Below are 25,262 nucleotides of genomic sequence, written 5' to 3' on the forward strand. Positions count from 1 at the left end.
TTTAAATAGATGTGTGCGCCCTCTCCATCATCTTGGCTGGAAGTCCCTAAAAGATCATATTCATTTGTGCAGAGATAATCTTACATTTGGGCATCTATTTGTTTTAGGAGATAGGGATTCCCTACTAAAGACTTTCTTCTCAGCAAGTTGTAGAGGTGACCTTGCATTGACAAAAGTTATGCCAGCAGAATGCACATACCAGCAACTGGAAAGGCTTCAAGAATGGGTCCCAGGGCCATACTGTATGTCTATCATCTGAGGACTTTTCTAGCTAAGTTTGGAAAATGGGGGTGATTTCTTTCGTCAGTAGCAACTCACGAAGACTATCAAATTATAGATGGATTTTGATCTGTGCCAGTGGATGAAATGTTCAAAGATGATCAAGTCAATGATCCCTGGCATCACTGAAGTCTAGACATGTATACATGTTTTTAATGTTAAAGAAATATTTGTATGTCTTCATATGGTTGTATTACAATATAATCACAAACTTAAGACTGGCTTTTGAATCTGATTGCTTTTGTTTAAGTTTGTGACTAAACTATCTTGGTGAATGGATTAATTTATGATTCTATATGTGTTTTTTTTTTTTGGTAGGAAAATGATTCAGCAATTGAATTTCTGATTAGCTTTTATTTTTTCTCTACACAATGCCATGTTAGTATCTAAGATATTCTGTTGGAGCTAGTTTATTCATCCAGGTGATAGTTTTATTGCATATATAAGTATTTTATGATAATTTTTCTTTTCAGAAATATGCAAGAGTAGAATTATGGTTCTGTGCTTGGATAATAGCAAGGTTTCTGTTGTGATAATCAAATGAGATAACATATATAGAGTTTTGCAAATCTTAAAGTGCTGTATAAATAATACATTTTCTTTTGTGATCCAATAAGTAGATTAATAATTTGCTTGACTTTTCAATCTTTCATCTTAATTTTCCAAAGCAGATTATATGGGGCAAATTTAGGAATTTGATCTATAAAGAAACTTTAGAAATAATCCAGTCTAATGCCTTCATTTTTATAATTGTGAAAATTGAAGTCCAAAAGGGTAAATTGATCAAGATCTCTCAGCTAATTCTCTTTTAAATGTATAATTTTCTTCTCTGGGTACTCCAGTGTATTGACCCAACAACAATTTTTTTTTCCCCAAAGTGTTAGCCCACTTAGTTCCAAGGGTTAGTTCTTCTTAAAGAACCAGTAATGCTGATTTTCTTATGAACTCCTTTCTTGAATAAAACTGAGGGAAATCACTAAAATGTGAAGATCTTCCACTCCTCTCCTTCCCCAAAAAGAACGACAATAACAATGCAATCCAAGAAAGAAGAGAAAACACACCAGTCTTTACTGAAAATGACAAATTTCAGCATGAAGAGGAAGCTACTGAAAGGAGAAATCTCTGAGGCATGGGCAAACTGTCAGGGAACTCAACATTATAAACTGTATCATGGGTCCTTAAGTTTTTTTACAGACACTAAGGAAGTGATTAGTTTGTGATTCTAATAACTTGCCTAGAGAAGTTCTCTCTGTTCTTTATTTTTGACCTTTTTTTTTAAAGGAGGAGAGCAGAGTAGGGCACAGAGGAAGTAAACTGTATTCTAAAAGAAGAGAATGAGAATGGGAAATCTTTAAATTCTAAACCACTAAAAGGATAGTTTTTGTCTCCCATAACACTGTGAAAGTGTCTTAGATAGAAATTTTGTTATTCCCTCTCCCTTAAACGTAAAATTCTGGAGAATGGCCATCCACTGTCTTTTTAGAATAGAGATTCAGCTCATATCCTCAATCCCAGTAATTATCTTTCAATGCTATCCTCCCTTCTAGGGACCACTGGGTGCTCTTGGAGATTTTAATCTGAATAACATTGTTATTGCTATTACTAATATAATCTTTAAAACATACTCTAATACTTCCAGATGAATTCTTGACCCTTAAAATACCAGAACCCAGAACAGAAAAGTTTCCTCAGGACTACCTGTGAGCCTGTCCGGGAGAAAGAAAAAAGATGCGTGGTCCAGAGCATAGCTGCTTCCATTCATTCCTTATCGAGATTGGGTCTTTCCAGATAAAACAACTGAGAAAACCTGGAAGCATTGACTCAGACAAGGTGAACTGAGTGAAATACTGCCTATCTGTCCGCCGTCGGAGGTCCTGTGTGCAACGGTCTCGGCGTGGATTTGCCTCACCTTGCTAAAGAAGTGGATCTGGCATCTATGTGGAAAGATTCAAATACCTCCTGAGGGCAAAATCCAGTGCCTTCCTCTTCCCCTTCTCCCCACCCCCACCCCTGGGCTCACTTCTCTTCCTAATTGTTCACGGGGCTCGCTCTCAATGCACCCCTTGGAAATGCCGCTACACATATTCAAAAGATGCTCACACATACCCGGGTGCACACACACACATATATGAAGTAGCATACCCACACACACACACACAAACCAATTCACTCGTCCATAATACTCTCACACAACCAGAGGAGCACAAACATTCCTCCCCACAGGCACATGCATGTACACACACAAACACGCTCTCACCATGCTCTCATCGGGTTAGACATACACAAGCCCATAGATACACCCTCACATGAGCACATAATCAGAAGCGCCAACACAAATGCATACACATTCAAACCCAGAATGCATCCGAACACACTATGTCAGTAATCTGCCTCGTACACACTATTCACACTGACGGGCGTAGTGGGAGTGGTGGGTGTGTGATCATTTCAAGACCTGAGGGGGGAAAAGCTGCAGGACGTTGTCAGATTCGAGAGCAGGGTGTCTGTCCCCGGCCAGAGTTCCAGCCAGGAACGCCTTTTTTTGAAACTTCAATCTGGGCAACAATCCTCTGTAGCTTTTCTGATTCTAGATTTGGTCAGCTGTAGGAAATACCGGTCCCCAAACCCCATTTACACCGGTTTCCCCTCCAGATGAGATCTCCTTTGCCCACCTCTCTCTCTCTCTCTCTCTCTCTCTCTCTCTCTCTCCTCTCTCTCTCTCTTGCATCCTCACAAGATCTGCTGTCCTGAACCCCCTAATTCCTCCAGAGCTGAAGCCCAGAAACTTTGCTGGTGGCCACGTGAAGCAGATAAAAAGCTGGAGAAAGAAGGGAAGGGGGTGGAGAGGAGGTGAGAAGGGATGGAGGGGGAGGGAACGGGAGGAGGAGGAGGGAGAAAGGAAGGAAGGAGGAAGGAAGGGGAGCGAGAGAAGGGGGAGCAAGGGTACGCGCTGAGAATAAGAGAATCGGTTTCACTCTTTGTCACTCTTGAATTGGGGGCGGAGGAATCTAGAAAACCCACTGCAGCAAGCTATAAAAAGAAAAGGGATTAGCGGAAAGAAAGCAAAGAGAGAGAATGTAGCAGAGAGAGAGGGGAAGAAAATAAGGGGAGAGAGACTATGCAGCAACAGCTCGTGCCGGTGATGAGAGAGCACAGTGTCACCCTTTGACTGTCTGTGTCTTCCCTGAGTGTACCAGAAGAAAAGTCTGGCCGTGAGTGAGCGTGTTCCTGTGTGTGTGTGTGTGTGTGTGTGTGTGTGTGTGTGTGGACAACCCTGGCTCGGCCTCTGACTCTAAGTCTCCAGTTCCTGGGTTGCTCTACTGGCTCCCCAAACTAGCGCCTACTAACCTGGAACTGGAGGACGTGTGCTCTGACACAGTGCAGGGACTCAGACAAAAGACGAGAAAGACAAGGGGAGAAGGAAAGAAAACAGGAGGAAAAACAAAACCCAGACAATTAAACCAGGAGGTGTGGGTGTATACGTGTGGGGGAAATAACCCGACTCTTCCAACCCTCTGGGGTCCTTGAATGCGGGCTGATTTTCGTTCTCTCCCCCTGTCTGATTGGGGGCAGGAACGAAGGAGGGCGGACTTCGAAGCTTCTTCCCAACTTGTCTTGAGCAGGGCTGCTCTTCTGGATTCTGCATCACCTTGGGGCACGCCTTCTGGGGTGGGGAGGCGCTTCGCATCCTACTGCCTGAAGAATTTTCCCAACTGGTGAAGAAAACCGCTGTGGTGAAGTGACCTCTAGTCTCGAAACTCCCAGCCTGAATGATTAAGACCGAGTTTGCACTTTTCTAGATTCGTTTCCAGAAGTCGCTCAAAGTTTGGGGGACAGTGACTGAGACTCCCCTCTCTTCCTCCTCTTTGCTTGCTCTCTTTTTGGAAGACAAGTTTTGGGTTTCATTGCTTTCTTGCTACTTCTCCTTCTCCTCCTAGATTTTTAGCTTTCTTGGGGTCCCCTCTTGCTTTGTTGGAGAGATGACCCTTATGATGTGGAATAAGGAGCCCTCCCGCTGCCTCCTTTTACTAGCCGCGGTCCTGATGGTGGAGAGCTCCCAGTTGGGAAGCTCCAGATCCAAACTGAACTCCATCAAGTCCGTCTTGGGCGGGGAGACCCCAACTCAGGCAACCAATCGATCTGCGGCCATCTACCAAGGACTGACTTTCGGCAGCAGTAAGAAGGGCAAAAACCTGGGGCAGGTAGGAAAATCTTCAAAACACAGTCAGCAAGGAGAGGTATGGGACCATTCTACTTCCAAAACATTGCTTATGTTTGTGTTGCCATTAGATCAGGTGCTTGTTGCATTTGGGTTATGTTCGCACAGCTGTCCCTAAGCCGTGGTCTTCTAGATGTGAAAGCCTGTGTATGCTAGAATGTGCAGGAGCGTGTGTTCATATTTTTTTTTGCCAAGTACAGGAATTTTTTTTTTTGGGGGGGGGGGTGGCGGAACTTCAATTATATACACACACACTTGTTGATTAGTTTTATTTTCCAGAATCCAAAAACCTCCTCTTAGTCATAGAGATGACATATATTTGCCTTTCTTCCATTCCCGTCCCCCTCCCCCAAGTGGATCATGAATATGTTTTATAGATAGAGAATGATTTTCTAAAGTTCTGTGGTTCCTCACTCCTGAGAAGAAAACTTTAAGGAAAACAATAAAAGGATGATGCCTGTGTATACTGGATAAACTACATCAACATATACATTATTACAGGACAGATCAAAAAGCCTGAAATATATTGAAAGTTTCGGCCCCTGGCTGGCTGGCTGGCTCTGTTTCCCTTGTCTATTTCTGTGTCTCACTGTCACTTTTTCAGCATCTGTCTCTGTGTGCCACTGTTTGTGTCTTATACACATGCAGACAAAAGCTCTTCCCACGAACACAAGGGGACACACACAGAGAGAGTGAGAGAGAGAGAGAGAGAGAGAGAGAGAGAGAGAGAGAGAGAGAGAGAGAGGGAGGGAGGGAAGAAAGGAGAGAGACAGACAGACATACACAGAAAAACACACCCACACGGAGCGGGGGAGATAGGGAGAGAATGAGAGAGAGAGAGAGAGAGAGAGAGAGAGAGAGAGAGAGAGAGAGAGAAAGAGAGAGAGAGAGAGAGAGAGAGAGAGAGAGAGAGAAAGAGAGAGAGAGAGAGAGAGAGAGAGAGAGAGAGAGAGAGAGAGAGAGAGGAGGAAGAGGGAAAGGGAGGAGAGGGAGAAGGGAGAGGGAGAGATTGAGAGAGATAGGGAGAGAGAGAGAGATTTTCCTAAGCTTCCTGAATCTTGACATTGCTTGGCCAGGAGAAGGGGGCCTTCAGGGGGATGGGGAAGTTCAAGGGGAAGGTGCAAGCCCAGATTCTGAATTTTAGAAACCGAAGCAGAATTAAAGTCTCTAGGGGGCATAAGCATACCAGTGTACACAGAGATAACCAACAACCAGATCTAGCTAGGGTGAGAAAGCTCTTTCCCTGAAGTAAAACTATAACACTGCTAAGCTCAGGATCTCTGTGGGCTCTTGGCACATTTGCCTGACTGAAACTGTTGCTCTTTTCAAGTCTTTGGAAAAGGGGACACCTGGAACAGAAATGAAGATGGGGGTGAGTTACTGCTCTGAGTCTAACCCTATGCTAAATTTCTCTTGGACATATTTTGATTTGAAAAAAAAAACTAATAGCCCCAGGAAAGCTGCTTGTTTCTTGAGGAGCCCATTTCCCCAAACTAAATTAAAACAAATATTTCTCAGTTCTTAGATTCTCCCCACCTTCTTTTTTTATATTTTAAACAACAAAAGGCTAGCAATGAAAACTATCCTAATTGGACACACTATCCCTTATTTACACTGAAGAGCACCAGACCTTTCTCTCTCCACAAAATACAAACTCATTCTCACCATCAATCTTTTCCCTTATTTGTCTCAATTTATCGCCTTGAAACATCATATAAAAATGTATAGAATATATTTATGGGACCTACATTCTCCCTGATTGTGGAAAAGAGTGTATTGAAGAGATTGTTCTTATAGCAGTCTGATCTTTTATTTTCTCTACTTCTTAACTATAGCCTCAGGTCAGTGTCATTCACTGTCTAAGATAAATTACTTTTGGCAAAGGCAAGGGAAGGACTAAATGACCTCTAATGATCACTTTCTCTAGTCTCACTCCTGAGATGGTGCGACTATTCATATTAGTCTCCTTTGTCAGCTGAATCCATGAACTAATATATGATAGCTATTGAGGTCAGATTTGGCTATTTACCATAGGACTTTGTGATTTGAAACAACAATAACCAACAAAACTAAATAACATCCTATTTCTTCTGCTGGCTTTCTATTATGTATAGTTTATTTATAATTGTTTTGAAAGATTAAAAATCTTTGGTAGGGATATTGCCTCCACCAAAGGAGTGCATAAACCCAGCCCTCACTTGCCCATTGTGAAATATATATGTATACTTATATATACATATATACAAACACACATGCATATGTATATATTTGAGGTGCTATTGATGTACACATAATACTAATTCATCACTGTGCACCCAAAATGGAGAGGAGCCTCTCTGAACCTACATAGCCAAGCTGGTTCTCAGATGACAGGCATACAGTAAGTTATAAGGTCAAGACCTTCTAAGTTCATGAAACTTGAAAAAAAACTTGGTGTTTCACTGGGTATGATCTTTGAAGTCCTGGTAATATCCTTACTCTGGTCAAGAGGCTTCAGAGTATGATTTAGTGCAAGAAAACTTTCATTGACTAACATTTTCCAAGAATTAGTATTTATTTTTTAAAAAGCATATTATATATGTATATAGCTACAGGATGAATATATGTAATAAGCATAATACATGATGTATAAAAGCCAAATAAGCTAATAACATAGAACTATAGTCAATCATATGTACTAATATACAATATTTCATCTGTACTTTCCATTTAGAATTTCTGGGGAAATCAAAACAGGTGAATTCCTAAACTACTTTTAGTTGTTCAGCCAAAAGTCATCTATGTACATGAGAGCTTTCTTTAATAAACTCCAGCATTTCACTTGTTCAACAGAGGAGTTAGAATATGCAATATCATGGAATAAATTGGATGTAACTAACTTCTGAATACGCTAAACTCCACTGTTAATGCAGTTCATTGTTACGCTTGCTTTACACTGCTTCATTTTCCCTATGTTGATGATTAGAAACATGTGATAAGAGCATAACACTGTTACTAAATTCAGTCCTCCAACAGTCCATAATTTTTTAGGCATGGGCCCTCCATACCTTGGAAATACTGAATTTTCAAACCAGGAAACATATGCTTTTGAACACTGTCATTACCTGATGCAAACAGAGATATCTTTATGAAAGGAACTATGAACCACAATTTATTTGATATTATCAATCATCTTCAAAGCAGAAAATAGTTAATTGCACGTTTAATGAAAAAGATTGTCCTGATAATGAGAGTAAGGAGAAAAAAGAAATTTCCCTTAATGGTAATATTGGCAGCCTCCTACAGAAAGAATTTAGTTAAATCGATTAAGATCACTCATTCTAGATAGAGGGGAGTGGGATGGGGAAACAACCTGTCTTCCAAAACTATCTTTTTAAAAATCTAAAAATTATTTATTTTAAAATAAATGTGTAGATAGGAAACAGAATAAGTCTTTAGATAATTTTTTAGGTTTTTTTTGTATGAAACTTAGATTAGATAACTCTTTTCCAAATTTATTTTAAGTAAAGATTATTTAAAAATGGAAAACGGATGTGTCTTTGGAGAGGAAACTAGCCTTATATATTAAAATTAGCTTAATAATGTATTGAAATCTGTTCTTACTTTGGCAAATTGAAGCATGTTACTTACAAGAATGACAAATATTAATGACACTTTTTTACACAGCTAGTTTGATTAATAGTTGCAAAAATCTTGAAAAATTGTCTTTCTTTTTGTTTAAATATCTATAGGTATTCTCTAGGGTTTGGACAAATAAATTTTTATGTATAATTTCACTATATGTTATCCAATATATAAGGTAGAAAATTAAGGAAATAAATATTCAAGTTACTAAAACAAAACTACTTTTATTTGGAGCAGGAGGATGTTTTCATTTCACTTTCGATATTTAGACAAGTTAAAAAAGATTGCACCACATATATATCAAAGTAAATGAAAGTACTTTGCCTTGCTGATTGTTACACACCATTTATTTCACTCAGAATTCCAAAAAGACCAATTGATTTTCACAAAAGAATACAAATAACTGTTAACAAATTAGGCTTCTGCAAAATTATTTTACAGGAAAAATATTTAATTAGGATTGCTCTTCTTAAAGACTTGAACTAGAATATATATTTTGCCCTTATAAGCAGAGTTTTTCTCTAAAATTACCTATTTATTTTGTTTAATTAAAATATTTTTCACATCAAAAATAAACTTTGAACTAATAATTGTTATTTCTTCTTTGTATTATTTGTTGCTTACCTTATATTTTTGATATTTTTACAGTTGAGATTCATTTGAATGCAATGATATGGGATTTTGAAATATTCAAAAATATGATTAAAAAAAAAGAGCAAGCAAAAAAACTTAGGATTTAAAAGTGCAGAAAGACTTCCTGGTCCTTGCCTCTCTAAAAATAAAAATGTATGAGGTTGTTCTATTCATATTCCATGATTCCTCATTTAATTTGGATTCTTACAGCACTATGATTTAGATGAAATTACTTTTCATGAAATGAATACCGTACTCCCATATGCATTAAGACAGAAGGTTCCTGGAGAGAACATGCATATTTATACAATTGTTTAAATATGCAAATATTGTATCTGTCTGTGTGTGTGTATGTGTATATACATATATATTTTATATATTTGTACATAGACACACTACTGCATATTCATCTATTGATATAAACAAATGGAAGGATAGCTTTGCTACAGCATTTACCCTCAACGACTTGCAAAAGAGGAGGTGGCTAGTTTGTGAAGTACTCCATGGCAATGTTTTAAAACATTTGTCTGCTTTTGCTGTAGTCCATATCTCTGTCGCATCTCTGTCATCAACATAAACAAATTACGTTGTCTCCCTTGTCAACTGAATCCATTGAACTAAAATATGATAGCTATTGTGAAGAGACAACCTTCCAGATAGGTTTTGGGTGAAAGAATCATAAAATGCATCCCCAAAATAATTATAAATAACAATGGGTTCATCCATGGCATGGGTCATTAGTACAACTATAGTGTTTCATTAAAGTAGACAACAGAGTTGAAACTTGAAATGAGAAGAAATTTACTTTGCGTAGAATTAGTCAAGTAACTAGTAATATTTCATTTTGTTGTAGTCCAATAACGCAAAGGGGACAAAGTTGCTGGAATGCACTCCAGCTGTTGTTCTGACTTTGTCACACTCTCCCTTAGTATTCCCCTCAGAGGTCATCTATTCCCTCTTTTTCCCCTTTACAAAATGAGGCAAAGTTTGCATTTTTTTCAACTAGTGAAAGGAAACCATTTGTAGGCCTAACTAGAGTGAACTATTCTGGGAGAATCTTGGAATCTTTCCTCTGCAATATTAATATTGAAAATGTGCATTTTAATAATATACCAAATTTCAAAGATTAACTCTGCTACTTATTGCATTCTTATTTTTAGACTCACATACATTATAGTTTCTCCAGAGATATAATGTTGTCCTGTTATTAGAATGTTAAGTGGATTGGGAGTGAGGAAGCCTGAATTTGAAGCCTCACTACTAGGGTGATTTGTGGGAGCTCATTGAGGTAGTTGTTTTATACAAGGTTGATTCCCTTTATATTGTTTGTATTTAGTTGTCTATAAAACAGGGAATGATATGCTGCTAACCTTCTTTCTGATTATTTCTGTGGGTTATTAGAGAGAATAAGAAATGCTGATTTTTTTGTATGGACACACTATGCCTAAAAACTTTAAAATATTTTTAAAAATCAGTAAATCAAAAATTATGTCTGTTTGACAAAAACAGCAAAAGCTGATTTGACCAATTTTTAGAAATTGAATCCAACTGATAGTTGGTATTGTATATACAAGTAAATTGCAAGAAAAGTATATCAGTGTTGCATTATGCTGTTGAGTTTTACTAACCTGGTTTAATGGAAAAAGCATTTTGAAGTTAGGGAACCTGGATTTAAATTCCAGGTCCACCTCTTGTGAGCAGGGAGATGCTGAGTATATCTCAACCTCTATGAAACTCAGTTTGCTCTTTTGTAAAATGGAGATGATAAAACTTGTATTCCATCAGTTATGGGATAATTAAGAGTATGAGACAGTATCAATGAATACTTAGGTTTCTAATATGATAAAATGCCATTTTTATTTCATTGTTATCTATCTGACTTTTTTTTTTTCCTGAAGTTTCTCGCTGTTAGTAAGAGACTGGCTTAATACATTTAGGGCTATTTTCAGCTTTGTTAAAGCAAACATCAGCTGTTCTCTCAAACAAGTAGGTCAAATAAGATGTGAATTGTAAGAGGCATTATGTGATATGAATGAACATCTGTCCATAAACAAACAGAAATTTAACTAACCATGCATTTTGAATAATGTTCACCCACTAGCTAAATGATATTAATAGCTTGAGTCACTACCTTCTTGGAGTGGATGCAAATCAATGACCTACAGGTCATTACTAACAACAATGACTAATCTTTTGAGATAACTCATTTCATAATTCATATTTTTTGCAACGGTAACTTGAATTCTAAAAAATTGAGGCAGAATGGAGCCAAAATCTTATTTGTATCATTACATTTTCAAAAACAATTCATTTATGCAGTACCAGTTACAAAATACTTATTATAAAGTCCATTCTGAGATCATGTAATGGGTCTAGATATCATATTTGATATCCACAAGGTCTTTAAATATATACACCAAGTATAAATATCATAAAACAATAAGATTAAAATATCAACACAGAAAACAAAAAATCATAACTTCTCTTCTCCACTTCAAAATCCATCCAGATGTTTACAGTCTGTTTCTTTATTTGTAAATGATACTTGAAAGACCTAATTCATTTGATTTTAGAGATACTTAAACAGACATATCATATACAATTTCAAGAAACTCAGAAAAAGACTTTGTAAGCCATAAAGCCTGTACATATATACATCAAATTTATATTTACAGTCCTGTTTTTCTTTCTAATGAACTTTATATTGTATTATATTATATATAACATTACATTATATTGGCCACTCTAGCTGTGACCATTCTAATACCTAACAAAGTAGAATAACTTAGTAATTTTGGAATTATGAATAACCACCATTATTTTTCTCATTCTTTTAAAGTACAGAAATATATAAAACTAAAAGCAATTTACTACAAAACAAAATGTCATCATGAGGGAAAGTTTGCCTTTCCATAGACAGATCCTCTAAGCTTTCTGATAAAAGCACTTAAACATTACATGTGCACCAATAACACACTACAATATTATATTTTGAGATACATTTGATAATAATCCAGTGAAATAGCTATTTGCAATATTGAGTATCCTTTTTATAAAAGAGGAAACTATAGAAGATTAAAGAGACTAGAAATGAAGTCTAATAAAATTTTCACATGTCCATTCATCACATAAGTAGGCAATGTTAGAGACATGATTCAAATGCAGGCTTCCTCATTACCCAGATTCTTTCCATTAAACTCAACTACCTCTACCTTTGTGTCAGTAATACCCAGTGTCAAGAAGGGCCTAGAATAATTTTGGCAAGTGTTATAATTTCTTCCTTTTGAGCTCTCACTCACAAATCTGGGGAAATCATATTAATAGGCAGAACAGTAGACTGGTACCAAAGAATCAAAGAACATGAATGTATTATAAGCAGCTCTGATTTCCCCAAAGTCTTACTTACAGTTAGGTGGCATAGTATATAGAGTAAAAAAAGTCATGAGTAAGAAAGACAGGAAAAGTTGTAAGGTACTGGGTAGTCATTTAAAGCCTTTTACCCTCAGTTTCCTCATTTGTAAATGGGAATAATATTACCACTTAATTTCCAGGAATGTTGATATTTTGTAAAGTGCTTTGTAAATTGTAGAATTCTTGTTGCTTTTCTGGAGGTCTCGGAGCAGCCTTGTTTCATCAGAGTAATCACCCCAAGAATAGCCACGTGTTAAAGTCCAAATTCTTTATTGTCTCCTTGACTGGGGCAGGGCAGCTTTCTGGAGAGCCTCTCAGATGGGCCTTGGTCTCAATGGAGGAAATGCAGGAGGACAGCCACCACTGTAGTGTGAGATGAAGTGAATGAATCTGGCTCTGATTCCCGGGGCTTGTGCTTCAGCCTCCAGCCACCACAAAGGTGAAAGATGGAATGAATCTGTCTCTCAGTCCCTGCTGACTGTTATATACTCTATTATAATTACATCTTCATAAGTGTGAATCTTGTAGAACTATATTAAGTACTAAGTACACGTACTGAACTAGAGAACTAAGCACCATGCTACACTAGATAACCATTGTATTATTAATTCCACTTAGCTCCTTGTAAGAATCCCTGTTTTAAGTACAGGAGTTCTGGTCCATAACAGTCAACTTTAAAACATTATATAAATATTGATTATTATTACTATTGTTGTTACTGTTGTTATTTTCCTAGTCTGAAGCATCCTCTTAAACTAAGGTCCTTACTCTGCCAGACTTGCATTATAGACTTCAGAGTTGGAGTTTGCTTTGGAGATCATTTAATCCAATCCCCTAATTCCAAAGATAAAGAAAGGGGACTCTTCCCACCTCTTTTTTCTAAAGGGGTGGTGTCTTGCCCCAAGATATACAACAGAAAGTAGCAACATTAGATTATATATTTTTCTGGTGTGTGGGGTCAGGAGTGAACCAGCAGAATCAGGAAAGGGGCATTCAAGGTAAAACTTAGATATACTTGAACAGACATAGCAAATATAATTTCAAGAAACTCAGTAAGCTGCTTTGTGCAAGACAGCATACAATCTACCAATCAGGAGTACAACTTTTTAGCCAGTAAGAAATCTTACAGCACTGTTTGGACCTTAACTTGGGCCTCAATATTGCACAGTATCTTAAAGAGTCGGAAAGAACATCTATTGTCATCTAACCCAACTTCCACCTGAAGAAGGAGCACTATCGCTGTCATTCAGCGCCTATTTTAAGACCTCCAGAGATATAGAACTCATTATTTCTTCCCTTCGACAATGATACAATTTTAACTGATAGAAAGTTTGTTTTTGTTACTGTTGTTTTTCCCTCAAGCACTAAATTTGTCTCTTTTCAGCTTCCATTTATCTCTTAGTCTTGCTGTTTGAGGTTGGGCAGTGTAAATTTAACCCTTCCATATCATAACCATTCAGATATTTAGAAATGTTTATTATATTCCTCTAAGATTTCTCAAAAGTTCGTCAATCAGTCTTTAACTTTTTTTAGAAGTTTGGGACATATGTATAGTCCGAAGTCTCAATGTAATTTAAAAAATTACATTGTATAAATTAGCAGTTTGAACTCAATGATAATACTTTGTTTTCTATTGTTTAGGACTTATCTTGGTTTCTAGTTCTTTCACAATCATTTTTTTTTTCTTTCTTTCACACTTCTAAGTTAAAAGATCATGTTTCTAGAGAAAAGGAAACAAAAATGAGTTGAATAGTTTTATATTCTTTCTGATATCTAGTAATAACCACATTCCCAACATTAACTCTTTTCCTCTTTTATAGTCCTCTCACCCCAAAATAACTTTTTAAAAAAGTTCATTTTGTTTCCTTAGTATTCATTACCAGCTTCGCCTAATTCTGAGGTTCAGCATTACTGGAATCTGTCTTATTTTTTTCTCCTCTGTATGTTTTTTTAAGGAGTTTTAGTTGATCATTGACTTCTTTGTACATCTGCATTGGGTGCTTTGGACAGCACTGGCTATAAATTAAGGAGCCACAGTTCCATTGCAGAGAGCTTTGTGGTGAGGCTACCTTTCCTATAGATTCTTCGGGCAGAAAATTGTTTTCATTTTTTTTTTTCTGAGTGATTACAAGTTTCAACTTGTTCTCCTCAGTTTATGTTCTCCTTCTATACCTGTGACAAGCTCTAAGATGACATGATTACTTTCTCCCGAGGTTACCATTAAATTTACCTCTCAACACAGTTCCTCTATTAGTCAGAATCAGGGTCAAACTGTCACTTCTTCCAATTTCTGAAGGATGAAATTCCCAGCAAGGAAAGTCAAGAATTCTCAGCTGCTCTGCTCCCTGCATTCATGTCTCTGGTGACCTCAGCTGCAGCTCCTGATGCACTAGTTGGAATGCTGTTTCAGCATCCTTTGATGGAATCCTTAAAACAAACTTACAGCATACTTCCTTCTAGGTGTCATGTCATGATATTCTCTCATAGTCATTAGGATATGCAGCATTTTCATTGGATGCTCTTGCTGCTATCTAGTTTGACTCTAAAGATGCTGTCTCTTGTATTTGTTCAGATTGTAGCTTTCATTCACAGCCAACAATATCATGCATATTTCCTTCTTCTTCTTCTTCTTCTTCTTCTTCTTCTTCTTCTTCTTCTTCTTTTTTTTGGGGGGGGCTGAGGCAATTGGGATTAAGTGACTTGCCTAGGGTCACACAGCTAAGAAGTGTTAAGTGTCTGAGGTCATATTTGAACTTGGGTCCTCCTGATTTCAGGCTGCTACTCTATTCATTACGCCATCTAGTTGCTCCTTTCATTTTTTCATAAATATTTTTATTGATTTTTTCACATTGCCTAAATTTCTTTGTGTAACTCTCCCACTGCTCTATTATAACAAATAGTTTTTAAGAAAGACAGAAAAAAGAAAACCAAACTGATAAATACAAAGAAAATATTAACGCATTGTTATTATATGCAATATTCTACATTTATGGAATTCCCATTTTTAGAAAGAAATTGGTGAAGATATCTTTGCATATCTCTTGTAATGTTGCTTATTCCTTATATTTTTGTAATGTTCATTTTCAACTAATTTATGATTGTTTTTTCCATTTATATTGTTATAGAATTTTTCAGATTGTTTTCCTGCTTCTGCTTAATTCATTTTGAATCTGTTCATGGTTCTTTATAATTTATTATATTTCTCATTTCTTATAATACAAGTATGTCATAATAGTCATGTATCACTATTTTTAGCCATTTCCCATCAATGGTCAGCAGTTAATAAATAGACCCATTTATTTACTATGTACCAGGCCCTGTACTAAGTACCAAGGATATAAATGCCAATTAAAAACAAGGCACCTTCTGTCTTCATGGAGCTTACAATATAATAAAAGAAGAGAGCATACTTAAAGGAAACTAAAAGGGAGGAAGTTGGGAAGAAGGTGCTCAGCAGTGAGGGCATGATGGAAAACAGTGTGGCTGATAGAAAATGCAAAGATGAGACTTTTCTTTAGAAATCCTGAAGCCCATCTTCATGCTCTTCAGTCACAGTCTAATAGGCCAGGAGTAGAATGGAAGAGTGAGGGGATGAGGAAAAAAGGGTACTAAGGAGATGTAAGTTCCAGGCAGATTCAATCTTACAACTTAATGAGATTTCCGAAAAATGAGTTTCCTGGGGAAGGAAGGCAGGACAGTCAGTTCCAAAGAAATCTAAAAGCAGAGTAGCTGATTCTTTACCATAGTTTTGTTATAAAAATGTTTTGAAATATTTGTCACCATGCATCTTTCTAAATGCAGCAGATGCTCAATTCTTAAAATACTTCAATTGATCCATGATCTCATTAATTTAGATGCAGAAAAGGAGAAAAATCCATAATCACAGTGGATAGAGAAAGGAAGTTGTGGAAGTCTTACTACAACAGCTTCCACAAAGGAATATCAATGAGATATTCATCATGAGCTATCAAAGGAAACGATGAGATAGTGTCATTCATTAGAGATTCGAGGACACATCTTATTATCACCCTCTTATATTATTAAATATTCCAACTCATCTTTTTTTCTTTCTCACCTACAGGCAAATTTCACTTGGTTCACTGGTGCCCTCTTCTGGCCTTTAACTGCCACCACTTAGCTTTATTTTTTTTGGATTCCCATAGTCTGTCACTACATGAAAGTCATGATCTGCCTTAGGTAGACTGATCCAAATTCTTGATATCCATACTCCTTGGTATCACTTGGGTCTACTTCTCTACTTTATTATCTATAAGCAGTTTCATTGGATTATTCAAAATTATTGACTATCTTCTTTAGTGATCACACCTTTGTCTTAAAGCAACCTTTAATTTTTCTCATGTTCTTAAAGGATACAAAAGTTGTATGTGAATAGACATACATAATATGTATGTACATATCATATAAATATAGACATATATGTATATACATAAACAAATATATTCATCACCCTTTTCTGCACTTATTAGTCCCCATGACTAGATGTCCTTCATACCAAAATTTGTCATTTAGAATTTCTAGTTTCCTTCAAAGTTCACCCCCCAGCACAATCTACTATATGAAGAATTTTTTGATATCCTTGTTATGTTTCCTTTAATAAATTATTCACCTCTACTCTCTTCTTTTTGCCCTTCTCCTCCAAATCTAGTGATAAGAGCCTCTTTCTACTCCTCTAGTCTCTTCCTCCTCCCTACTTTCTCCAGTGCAATGGCTTTAAATATAAGTGCCTCAGAAAACTGGGTTACACCAGCCCCAAAAGTAGCTACTTTTTTGCCCTCTCAAAGTTGGAATAAATATTTTAAGTAGTTGAAGAAAGGCTATGTCCCCACCCAATCCACTATTATCTTTGCTTCTGTCTTTCAACTTCTTCCCCTTTTCCTTTTTCACAGTATTCATGTAGGTGTGTAGAATTCCAAGGACAATAGGAAAAGATTCCTCCTGATAGATGATGAGATGGTGTGGTGGCAGAAAAGATAAAGGAATCACTATCAGCAAAAGCCTCCACCTTCCTCACAGTAATTATCTCTGTAACTCTCTGAACTGTTATAATCTGGATTCTACCACCAAATCACTAGGTGGTCTTAAAAAAGAACCAATTCTCTCTAGTCCTCCATTTTCTCATCTATAAAATGAGTTCCTTAATTTCAAAGATTCCTCCTACCTCTAACTTTATGATGCTGTGGGATCAACTTTATGTTTATTCCTATAGTTTTTGCTCACAATCACAAATGATAAGATCTCCAGAAGGATTGGAGAAACTGATTTTTACCTCTCAGAAAACTATCGCAGACATATGCTTTGTGGCTTGGCCTTTGCTTTTGCCCTACCATCTATACAACTCAAGTCTCACCATAGAGCTATGAAGCTTTGTGGGTGGCCTCTGGTACATGGTATCATTAGGAGGATTTGAAGGGACACAGTATTGGATATGAAGTGATAGTCTTTTTTTCTACTGTTAAGAATAGGTAAGAAAAATAATTGGAGTCAAATTGTTTTGTAAACTGTCATGTTAAACCTATGTACACCATGGATATGAAAGTAGTAAATATATAATATTCTGTTGCTCACTACCTAGAATTGGATATTATCAACCCTCTCTTTACCATTAAAAGAAATACTAAGGCAGTATTGTCTGATGGAAATTAAGCAAAATAGCCTGCAATTCAGTAATTAGTCAAATTATCTAGAAATCACAGAAACAACGAGGGCACCCCAAACACTAAGAATTTAACCACAGTATTTGGAGTTCTGACAACCAAGGCAACATTAATTATTTAACCACAAGAACTAAAATAATTTAACTCTGGCAGTTAGAGACCACTGCCAAGAGCACTAATTTGATATCCTCTGAAGTTCGATAGCATCCCAAAGGACAGTACTCTCTGCACTTTCCATTGAGTGCCTGGAAGCCAGACATCTTGCTGTGAGTTTGGATAGCTGTGGACGTTCTTGGTATGTGGATGGCCGAGTAACTGTCTTCTTTTGAACTGGAAAACTGGGCATAGATTCTTTCTAATCCAATTCCTTCTTATTTTTCTTCTTTATTTTGCTCCCTGATGCACATCACCTGGAAGTTATTATTAGCCTTTTCAAACTATTTGAAATTTAAATGAAAATTATTGATGATACAGACTTATGTTTCTATATGTATAACATGCCATGTTTAGAAATGGACATATTGCAAGTAGTGTTCTCAGTTTACTCAAATAATAATAACAAACAACTCCTAATTAGATAGTATTTTAAGTTTTGCAAAGTACTTTACTTATTTTAGCTCATTTGATACTCATAACATCCCTGTGAGTTAAGTGCTGTTATTACCCTCATTTTACAGATGAGTAAAACAAGGCACAGAGAGATTTGCCCAGGGTCACACAGATAGAATCTGAGATCAAATTCATACTTATATCTTTCTGATTTGATGAATATGTGTGCTTTATGGAATTGTGCTAGCTTCCTTCCTTTCAGGTACCTCTCAAGTGATCCTCAAAGGGGAAAAATGTAAACTTTACCATTAAAAGCTATAAAAATGGGCACAAACTTTTAAAAGCATTATGTACTTCTTATATTCACTTTCTTTAATCACAGTATAAATTCATCCTACTGAAACATCTTTGTGTAAGGTTCTGTAAGGTTTCCACATTTCTTATTCTCCTTGACTCCTGCAGAATATGACAAAATTGACCATCTCTCAGCTCCAATACTACCTCTTCCTGGCTTCCATTTAATTCTATTAACTAAAATATTTTGATACCTTTTGTTTTTATATTATATTAATTTTCAAACACATTCTTTCTCCTTTACGAATCCAGGAGTCAGTTCTGTTTAACAAAGATTAACTAACATATTGACCATATCTGACAGTGTATGGATATTCCATATCCATAGTTCCTCCATCTAAGCAATGGGGTAGAAAGGACATCTATTTGGCTTTCAATAGTTAATTTTCCTATCTGGGCACACTTCTCTCTATACAGCATATTCTTTTTAAAAAATGTATCCCCAGCATCTAACATGAAAGGTGCTTGATAACTGCTTTTTCATTTAATGACTCATTTCTCAACTCTTCTCTAGGGTCAAATTTAGTAATTATAAGTTCAGGACAGTCAGTTTCTTTATCATTGTTCTTTCCATTTACATTGTTTTAGTCATTAAGTTTATAGTTCTATTTACATTAGCTAGCATCAATTTTACTCTGATGCTTCTATGAATTAATATATCTTTACTTCTTATGGCACAGTAACTATATTATATTCACAGACTATAATTTCTTTAATCATTTTCAAAACGATGAATATATTTTTTGCTTCTTTGTGAATAGACAGATAGAGTGATGATAGGGAGATACAAAGGTAGGTAGAGACATATTTTGAATGATAATAGGAGATAGATGGTAAATTGATAGATGAAAGGCAGATGTTTGAGAAAAATAGATTGACAGTTGATAGGTAGAAAGATTGATAGATGATAGATTAGTAGATATTAGATTGATAACAAATATATAGATAAAATAATTGGTAGATTATAGTATAGCTAGATAAAAATGATAATATAGTTAGTTAGATAGAATTTTTATTAAGTGACTATGATGTGCCAGGCATTGTGCTAAGTGTTGAGGATAGAAATAGAAGCAAGCAACACTGTTCCTATCTGAAACTGGTCACAATCGCATGTGAGGTCTTGTAACTGAATGTGGGTATTACTAAATTATGATTTATTTTGAATAAATGTTTGATTTGTATACCTCTTTTCTATACCTATATACCTGGGGTCACATAAAAATTTCTTAGGTAAAGAGAAATTGTGAGCAGAAAAAGTTTAAGAAACCCTGCTATAGATCACCTATGCAGAAAAAGAAAATAAAGGCATTTAGGGAACTATACAAGTGTTGCAAAGAAGTCCTATTTTAATGGATAAAAACATATAGGACTCCAACATATGCTCACAAAATTAAAGCCCTTATAATGATTATTCTGCCATTCTTTTTTGCAACACTTGTACTTTCTTTTTCTACATAGGTAGTCTGTAGCAGTGCTTTTTAAACTTTTTCTGCTTACGACCCCTTTTTGTCTGAGAAATTTTTATATGACTCTAAGTATAGGTATATAAAGAAGGCATACAAACCAAACATCTACTGATATTAAATCATAATTTCACAATCCCCACATTTAATTATAAGACCCCATATAGGATCACAACCCAGAGTTTTAGAATCTCAGGTCTATAGTGTACTCCGATGATTATAATTGCTTCTATTTCTGATTTTCACCAGATTATCCTTTTCTATTTCCTGAAATTTTTCATATTAAAATATCTTCTTAATATTTGATCCTATTTCTGTCCTATCCTAACTAACTCGAACAACCTGTTCTATTATTGATATAGCTAACTGGAATGCTGAATAGTGTTGGGCTTAGAATCAGGAAGATTTGAGTTCAAATATAGCCTCAGATGCTTACTAAGTATGACCCTAGCCAAGTTTCTTAAACCCTATTTGCCTCAATTACTCATCTGTAAAATGAACTGGAGAAGGAAATGGCAAACCACACCAGTAATCTTTGCCAAGAAAATCCCCAACAGGGTCATAAAGAATTGGATATGACTAAAACAAGTGAACAAAAAACCAGCAAAAAAACAAAAAAACAAATTTTTAAAAAAATTCTCAGGACTCTTGTGAGAACCAAATAAGATAATATTTATAAAGCACTCCACAACTGCATTCTTTGTCATCATCATTATTATTACAATTATCTTCTCTAAAACCATATTAAAGTCATAGATATTATCTGACTATGTCGCAACCTTTGAAGTCAAATTTATTCTCTTGCATTTCACACTGTAAATTACCCTGTGTACTGCCCCTTCTTTGTGAATTTCTGTAGACTCACCTAAAGTAATGGGTTTTATGTCCAGATCTCTCCTTAATCTTTTTTTAGGTATCTATTCTTATTTTTCAACCATGATATTAATTGTCTGTGTTTTTGATTAAATGAATTCACATAAATAGGATCCTTTCTCTCCTTTCCCTTTCAGCTTCAAGTTCTTTTGATTAGATTTACATGCTGATTCTAGACCAAATATACTCTTTGCAGATTTTGGATTGTGTAACTCATTGCTGAGCTATCAGCTTTAGATTTTAAACTTTGTTTCAGAGATCTTGCTATGACTAAAAACAAAAATGAATTACTTGATCTTTAGATGAAAGATAAAAGTCCATGGTCTGGGGATTTGGTAGGGTTGACTCAAGTGCTCTACTGCCATAGCCTTTTTGCCATTTCCATGCCATAATAATACATAAGGTAGAGAAATTTACTATCTAATGAATACTTGTCCTTCCTACTTTTCTGTAGTAAGAAGAGATATAAGGAAAATCTATGATTCCTTCAGTGTAAATGAACTATCTTCTGTTTCATTTTACAAAAAGAAATACTAATGATTTTTTAAAATGGGGATTTGGGTTTTGTTTATTTGGTTAAATAAAACAAATTATCTTAGTTTATTCAACCTTAGTTGAGGAATTGAATTTAGCTGAGAAGATTTTAATATTAAGATAGAGAATAAACCTGTGGTATGTAAAGTATTTCGTTAACTTCCCTTTCAACTCTAAATCTCTAAGTCTGTGTATATTACCAATGAGCTATACTTAGCCTCATGGTAGACTACTGTGCTATAATAGATAAATTATAATTATTAATTTAGAATGAATCAACTTACTGTGTATGGCTATGACTAAAAAGATAAATTCAGGACCACCAAATTTAACTTTGATTGGATGCATTTGAAGCTGAAATCTAGCACTGTTAATATTAATTTGCTTGTAGTTGTTGTCATTCATTGTTCATTTCATTTATGTGTCTGACTCTCCATGACCCAATTTGACATTTTCTTGGCAAAAATACTGTAATGTTTTCCCATTTCTTTCTTCAGTTCATTTTATTATTGAGGAACTGAGGCAAACAGTGATTTCCTTAAATTCACACAGCTAGTGTCTGAGGTCAGATTTGAACTCAAATCTTCCTGACTCCAGGCTCAACTGTACCATCTACTTGTCGTGAATTTACTTAGGAATGGATTAATCTATTTGTAACTGAATTTTCCAGATATTAATTATTATGAAATTTATTAGTAACATTTTTAAAATTAAAAATTAAAATTAAATTTAAAACAGATTTGTTTTCATGAATCACTAATATAGGACCAAAGTAATTAGAGAGTTAGGAAAAAAGCAAGAAAGACCTAACTTTGATATGTTTTTCTTTCTTCAGAATGTAATAACCAGAAACAACCATTTCATTCTTTTTAGTGACATTGTCATTTATTTTATTTAGTCTACTTAAATATTGACAGATACAAATACTATGGCAGTCCATAGAGGCCAATGGACAATTTATTTTGTCTGTTGTGTCTGGAATGCATACTCTTTATATCTTTTCAGTCACTTCTGAAAAAAAATGACAAGGATGAGAGGTGGTGAAGGTACAGCTTCTCATGAAAACCAGTCAACTTTCCAGACAGTAATATTAGGTTGGAGGATCATGCTTTGAACTCTTAGAAGTCCACAAGGTTCATAATGGATAAAGTTCTGAGCAGCATCCAGTAACAAAGTCAACTTCTATGAGCGTGAAATCACATAGTCTGACACAGCGAAAATAGATTTTGTCAAAACTGCTTCAAACAAAACTGGAGGTATTTTACACAGCTGTTGAAAATACATTCTATATTACTAAGCAGCATTTCCCAAGAAGCAACATAATAATTCCAATTATTCATGTTACATGTTTGGGAATCTCAGAAGTGTTATATTGGGTAAATGGACATGTGAAACCATTAGAGCAAAAATATTGTATTCAAGGCAATTGTTATCATATTTTTTTCAAACCACATTAATTTTCATTGTTGAAGCAAATATTCCTAATTTTGTTACCTTCAAGCCTCTTTTTAAATTTTTTTTGAATAACTTGAGGTATAAAAAGTATGAAATGACATGAAATAAAATTAATGCTGAGATGAACACCATTTATTATATAATGATGGAAATATATAAATGAAACCCATAGATCTGATTCAATCCAATGAACATATTAATCACTTATGTGCCAAGATTGTGCCATATGTTTAGCATATAAATATGAAAAAGAAAGTTCAAGGGGAAGAAGGTTTGGGGCTATTAGTGAGCACCTAGCCCTGGACTATCATTTTCCTTGAGGTTCAAACCAAGAAGATGGAAAATGGAGAGATGTAGATGGCTTATAATAGGAAATTAATATTTCAGTGGGCAAGAAAAATAATAGTAATAATAAATGATAATATATAGGTAATAATTCTAATACTACTTTAATATTTCTAAAATACTTTAAAATATTTTCTCATTTGAAATTTGTAACAAACTTGGGAGACAGGTGCTATTATTATTGCCATTTTATGATGAGGAAAATTGGACACTGAGGTAAGTGTCTTGGCCAGGAACACAGCTAGTAAGTTTCTAAAGCAATTTTCAAACTTGTCTTCCCATCTTAAAATCCATTATGCACTCAGATGATCCTGATTTTTTTTTTTCATTTCATGAATAGAAATTCTGGAAAATAAGATTAGAAAGACCATTTTAAAAGGAGAAGAAAATTTTCGATCATTTCACACTTCTCATTATTAAAAATATCAAAGAGATAATAGTTCAGATTGGCTATATTATTCCAAGTAAATAAAGCATTCATTTCCTTTGTTGATACATCTTACATAAAAGGGTATACTACTTCATCTCAAACTCAAAACACATTTCTCACCTTGACCCCAAGTTCTCTGCCTTCTTGCTTTTTTATTTCTGTAGATACTTCAATCTTCCCAGTCAAATAGACTCAGAACTTAAAAACTCTTCCTTTTCTCTTCCCCTCACATCTAATCAAGTACCAAGTTCTATGGATACTACTTCTACACCTTCCTCCCATATCTCTTTTCCATTTCGCATTCATGTTTACCATCTTTGTATTAGTTTTCATCCCCTCTTACCTGGAGTACCAACTGTTGGTGTTATGCTAACTTGGTTTTCCTGACTTCAGTTTCTATTTTCTCCATTCTTGATGTGATTAATCAATCAATAATCATGGTATTCCCCTACTCAAAACACTCCAATGGTCTCATAGGACCAACTGAATACAAATTTGAACAGTATTCAAAGTTTGCAACAACTCATTTCTCCAATTTACCTTTGTGGCACTACTTTTTTCATGGACTATACTCAAGAATAAATGGAATAAGATTAACCTCCTGTTCTCTTCCCTAAACATGCCTTTATTCTTTTCATTCCTTGCATGCAAAATATATTCTTTCCTTACTGTTAACTATTCAAATCCTTTCCTTCCTTCAAGATACAATTCCTCCATAAAAACCTTTCCAGATGCTTTCAGCTGAAAGGCATATAAAGAGTATGCATTCCAGACACAACAGACAAAATAAATTGTCCATTGGCCTCCATGGATTGCCATAGTATTTGTGTCTGTCAATATTTAAGTAGACTAAATAAAATAAATAACAATGTCACTAACCTGATGGTTTATAGCACTCACTCCTTTAAACTTATACTTTAATTAATTTAATAATTAATCTGCAAAATCTATGAGGTAGGTTATTGAAGGTTTGTTTTAAGTAGACTGTTTAAGGTTAGCAAATGCTGTGAGGTAGATAGTTTGTATTGAGTTAAATTAAATTTAAATGTAAATTTCTAGTTCTTCCTTTTTATAACTGGAAAAGGCACATTCGGATCACATCATATATTTATAGTCATAACGATAGGTAACATTTATATAGTATTTTAAGACTTACAAAGTATTTCATACATATTTTGTTTCTGCTATACAATAATTCTGGGAAATGGGTCCAATTTTTCAGATAAGTAAAGCTGAGAGAAATAAAATTATTTTCCCAAGACCAATCATACAATTCTTTAGTGTCTAATGCAGCATTCAAAGCTAGGTTTTCCTTACTCTAGGTGAAGCACTCCAACTACTAATCTACCTACTGCATTCAGAGATACTTTTTTCCCCATTCTTTTCCCCGAAATAATAAGATGTGGTGATCTAATGGC

The 25,262-nt window shown here is 35.3% G+C and overlaps 1 protein-coding gene across 2 annotated transcripts in view; it reads left to right on the plus strand.

Annotated features, from left to right (window-relative positions):
• The first annotated feature begins 3,523 nt into the window (after positions 1–3,523).
• DKK2 (dickkopf WNT signaling pathway inhibitor 2) overlaps positions 3,524–25,262 on the plus strand; it is a 169,671-nt gene continuing 147,932 nt past the window's right edge. Inside the window, exon 1 of one of the 2 annotated variants that reach the window (XM_051965261.1) lies at positions 3,524–4,517. In XM_051965261.1, the coding sequence (XP_051821221.1) occupies positions 4,260–4,517 (258 nt within the window). In that variant the 5' untranslated portion in view covers positions 3,524–4,259. The remainder of the gene's footprint in view (positions 4,518–25,262) is intronic. The other variant, XM_051965262.1, reaches the window with a different exon arrangement.

This window comes from Antechinus flavipes, chromosome 6 (genome assembly GCF_016432865.1).
Source record: "Antechinus flavipes isolate AdamAnt ecotype Samford, QLD, Australia chromosome 6, AdamAnt_v2, whole genome shotgun sequence".
NCBI lineage: Eukaryota > Metazoa > Chordata > Mammalia > Dasyuromorphia > Dasyuridae > Antechinus > Antechinus flavipes.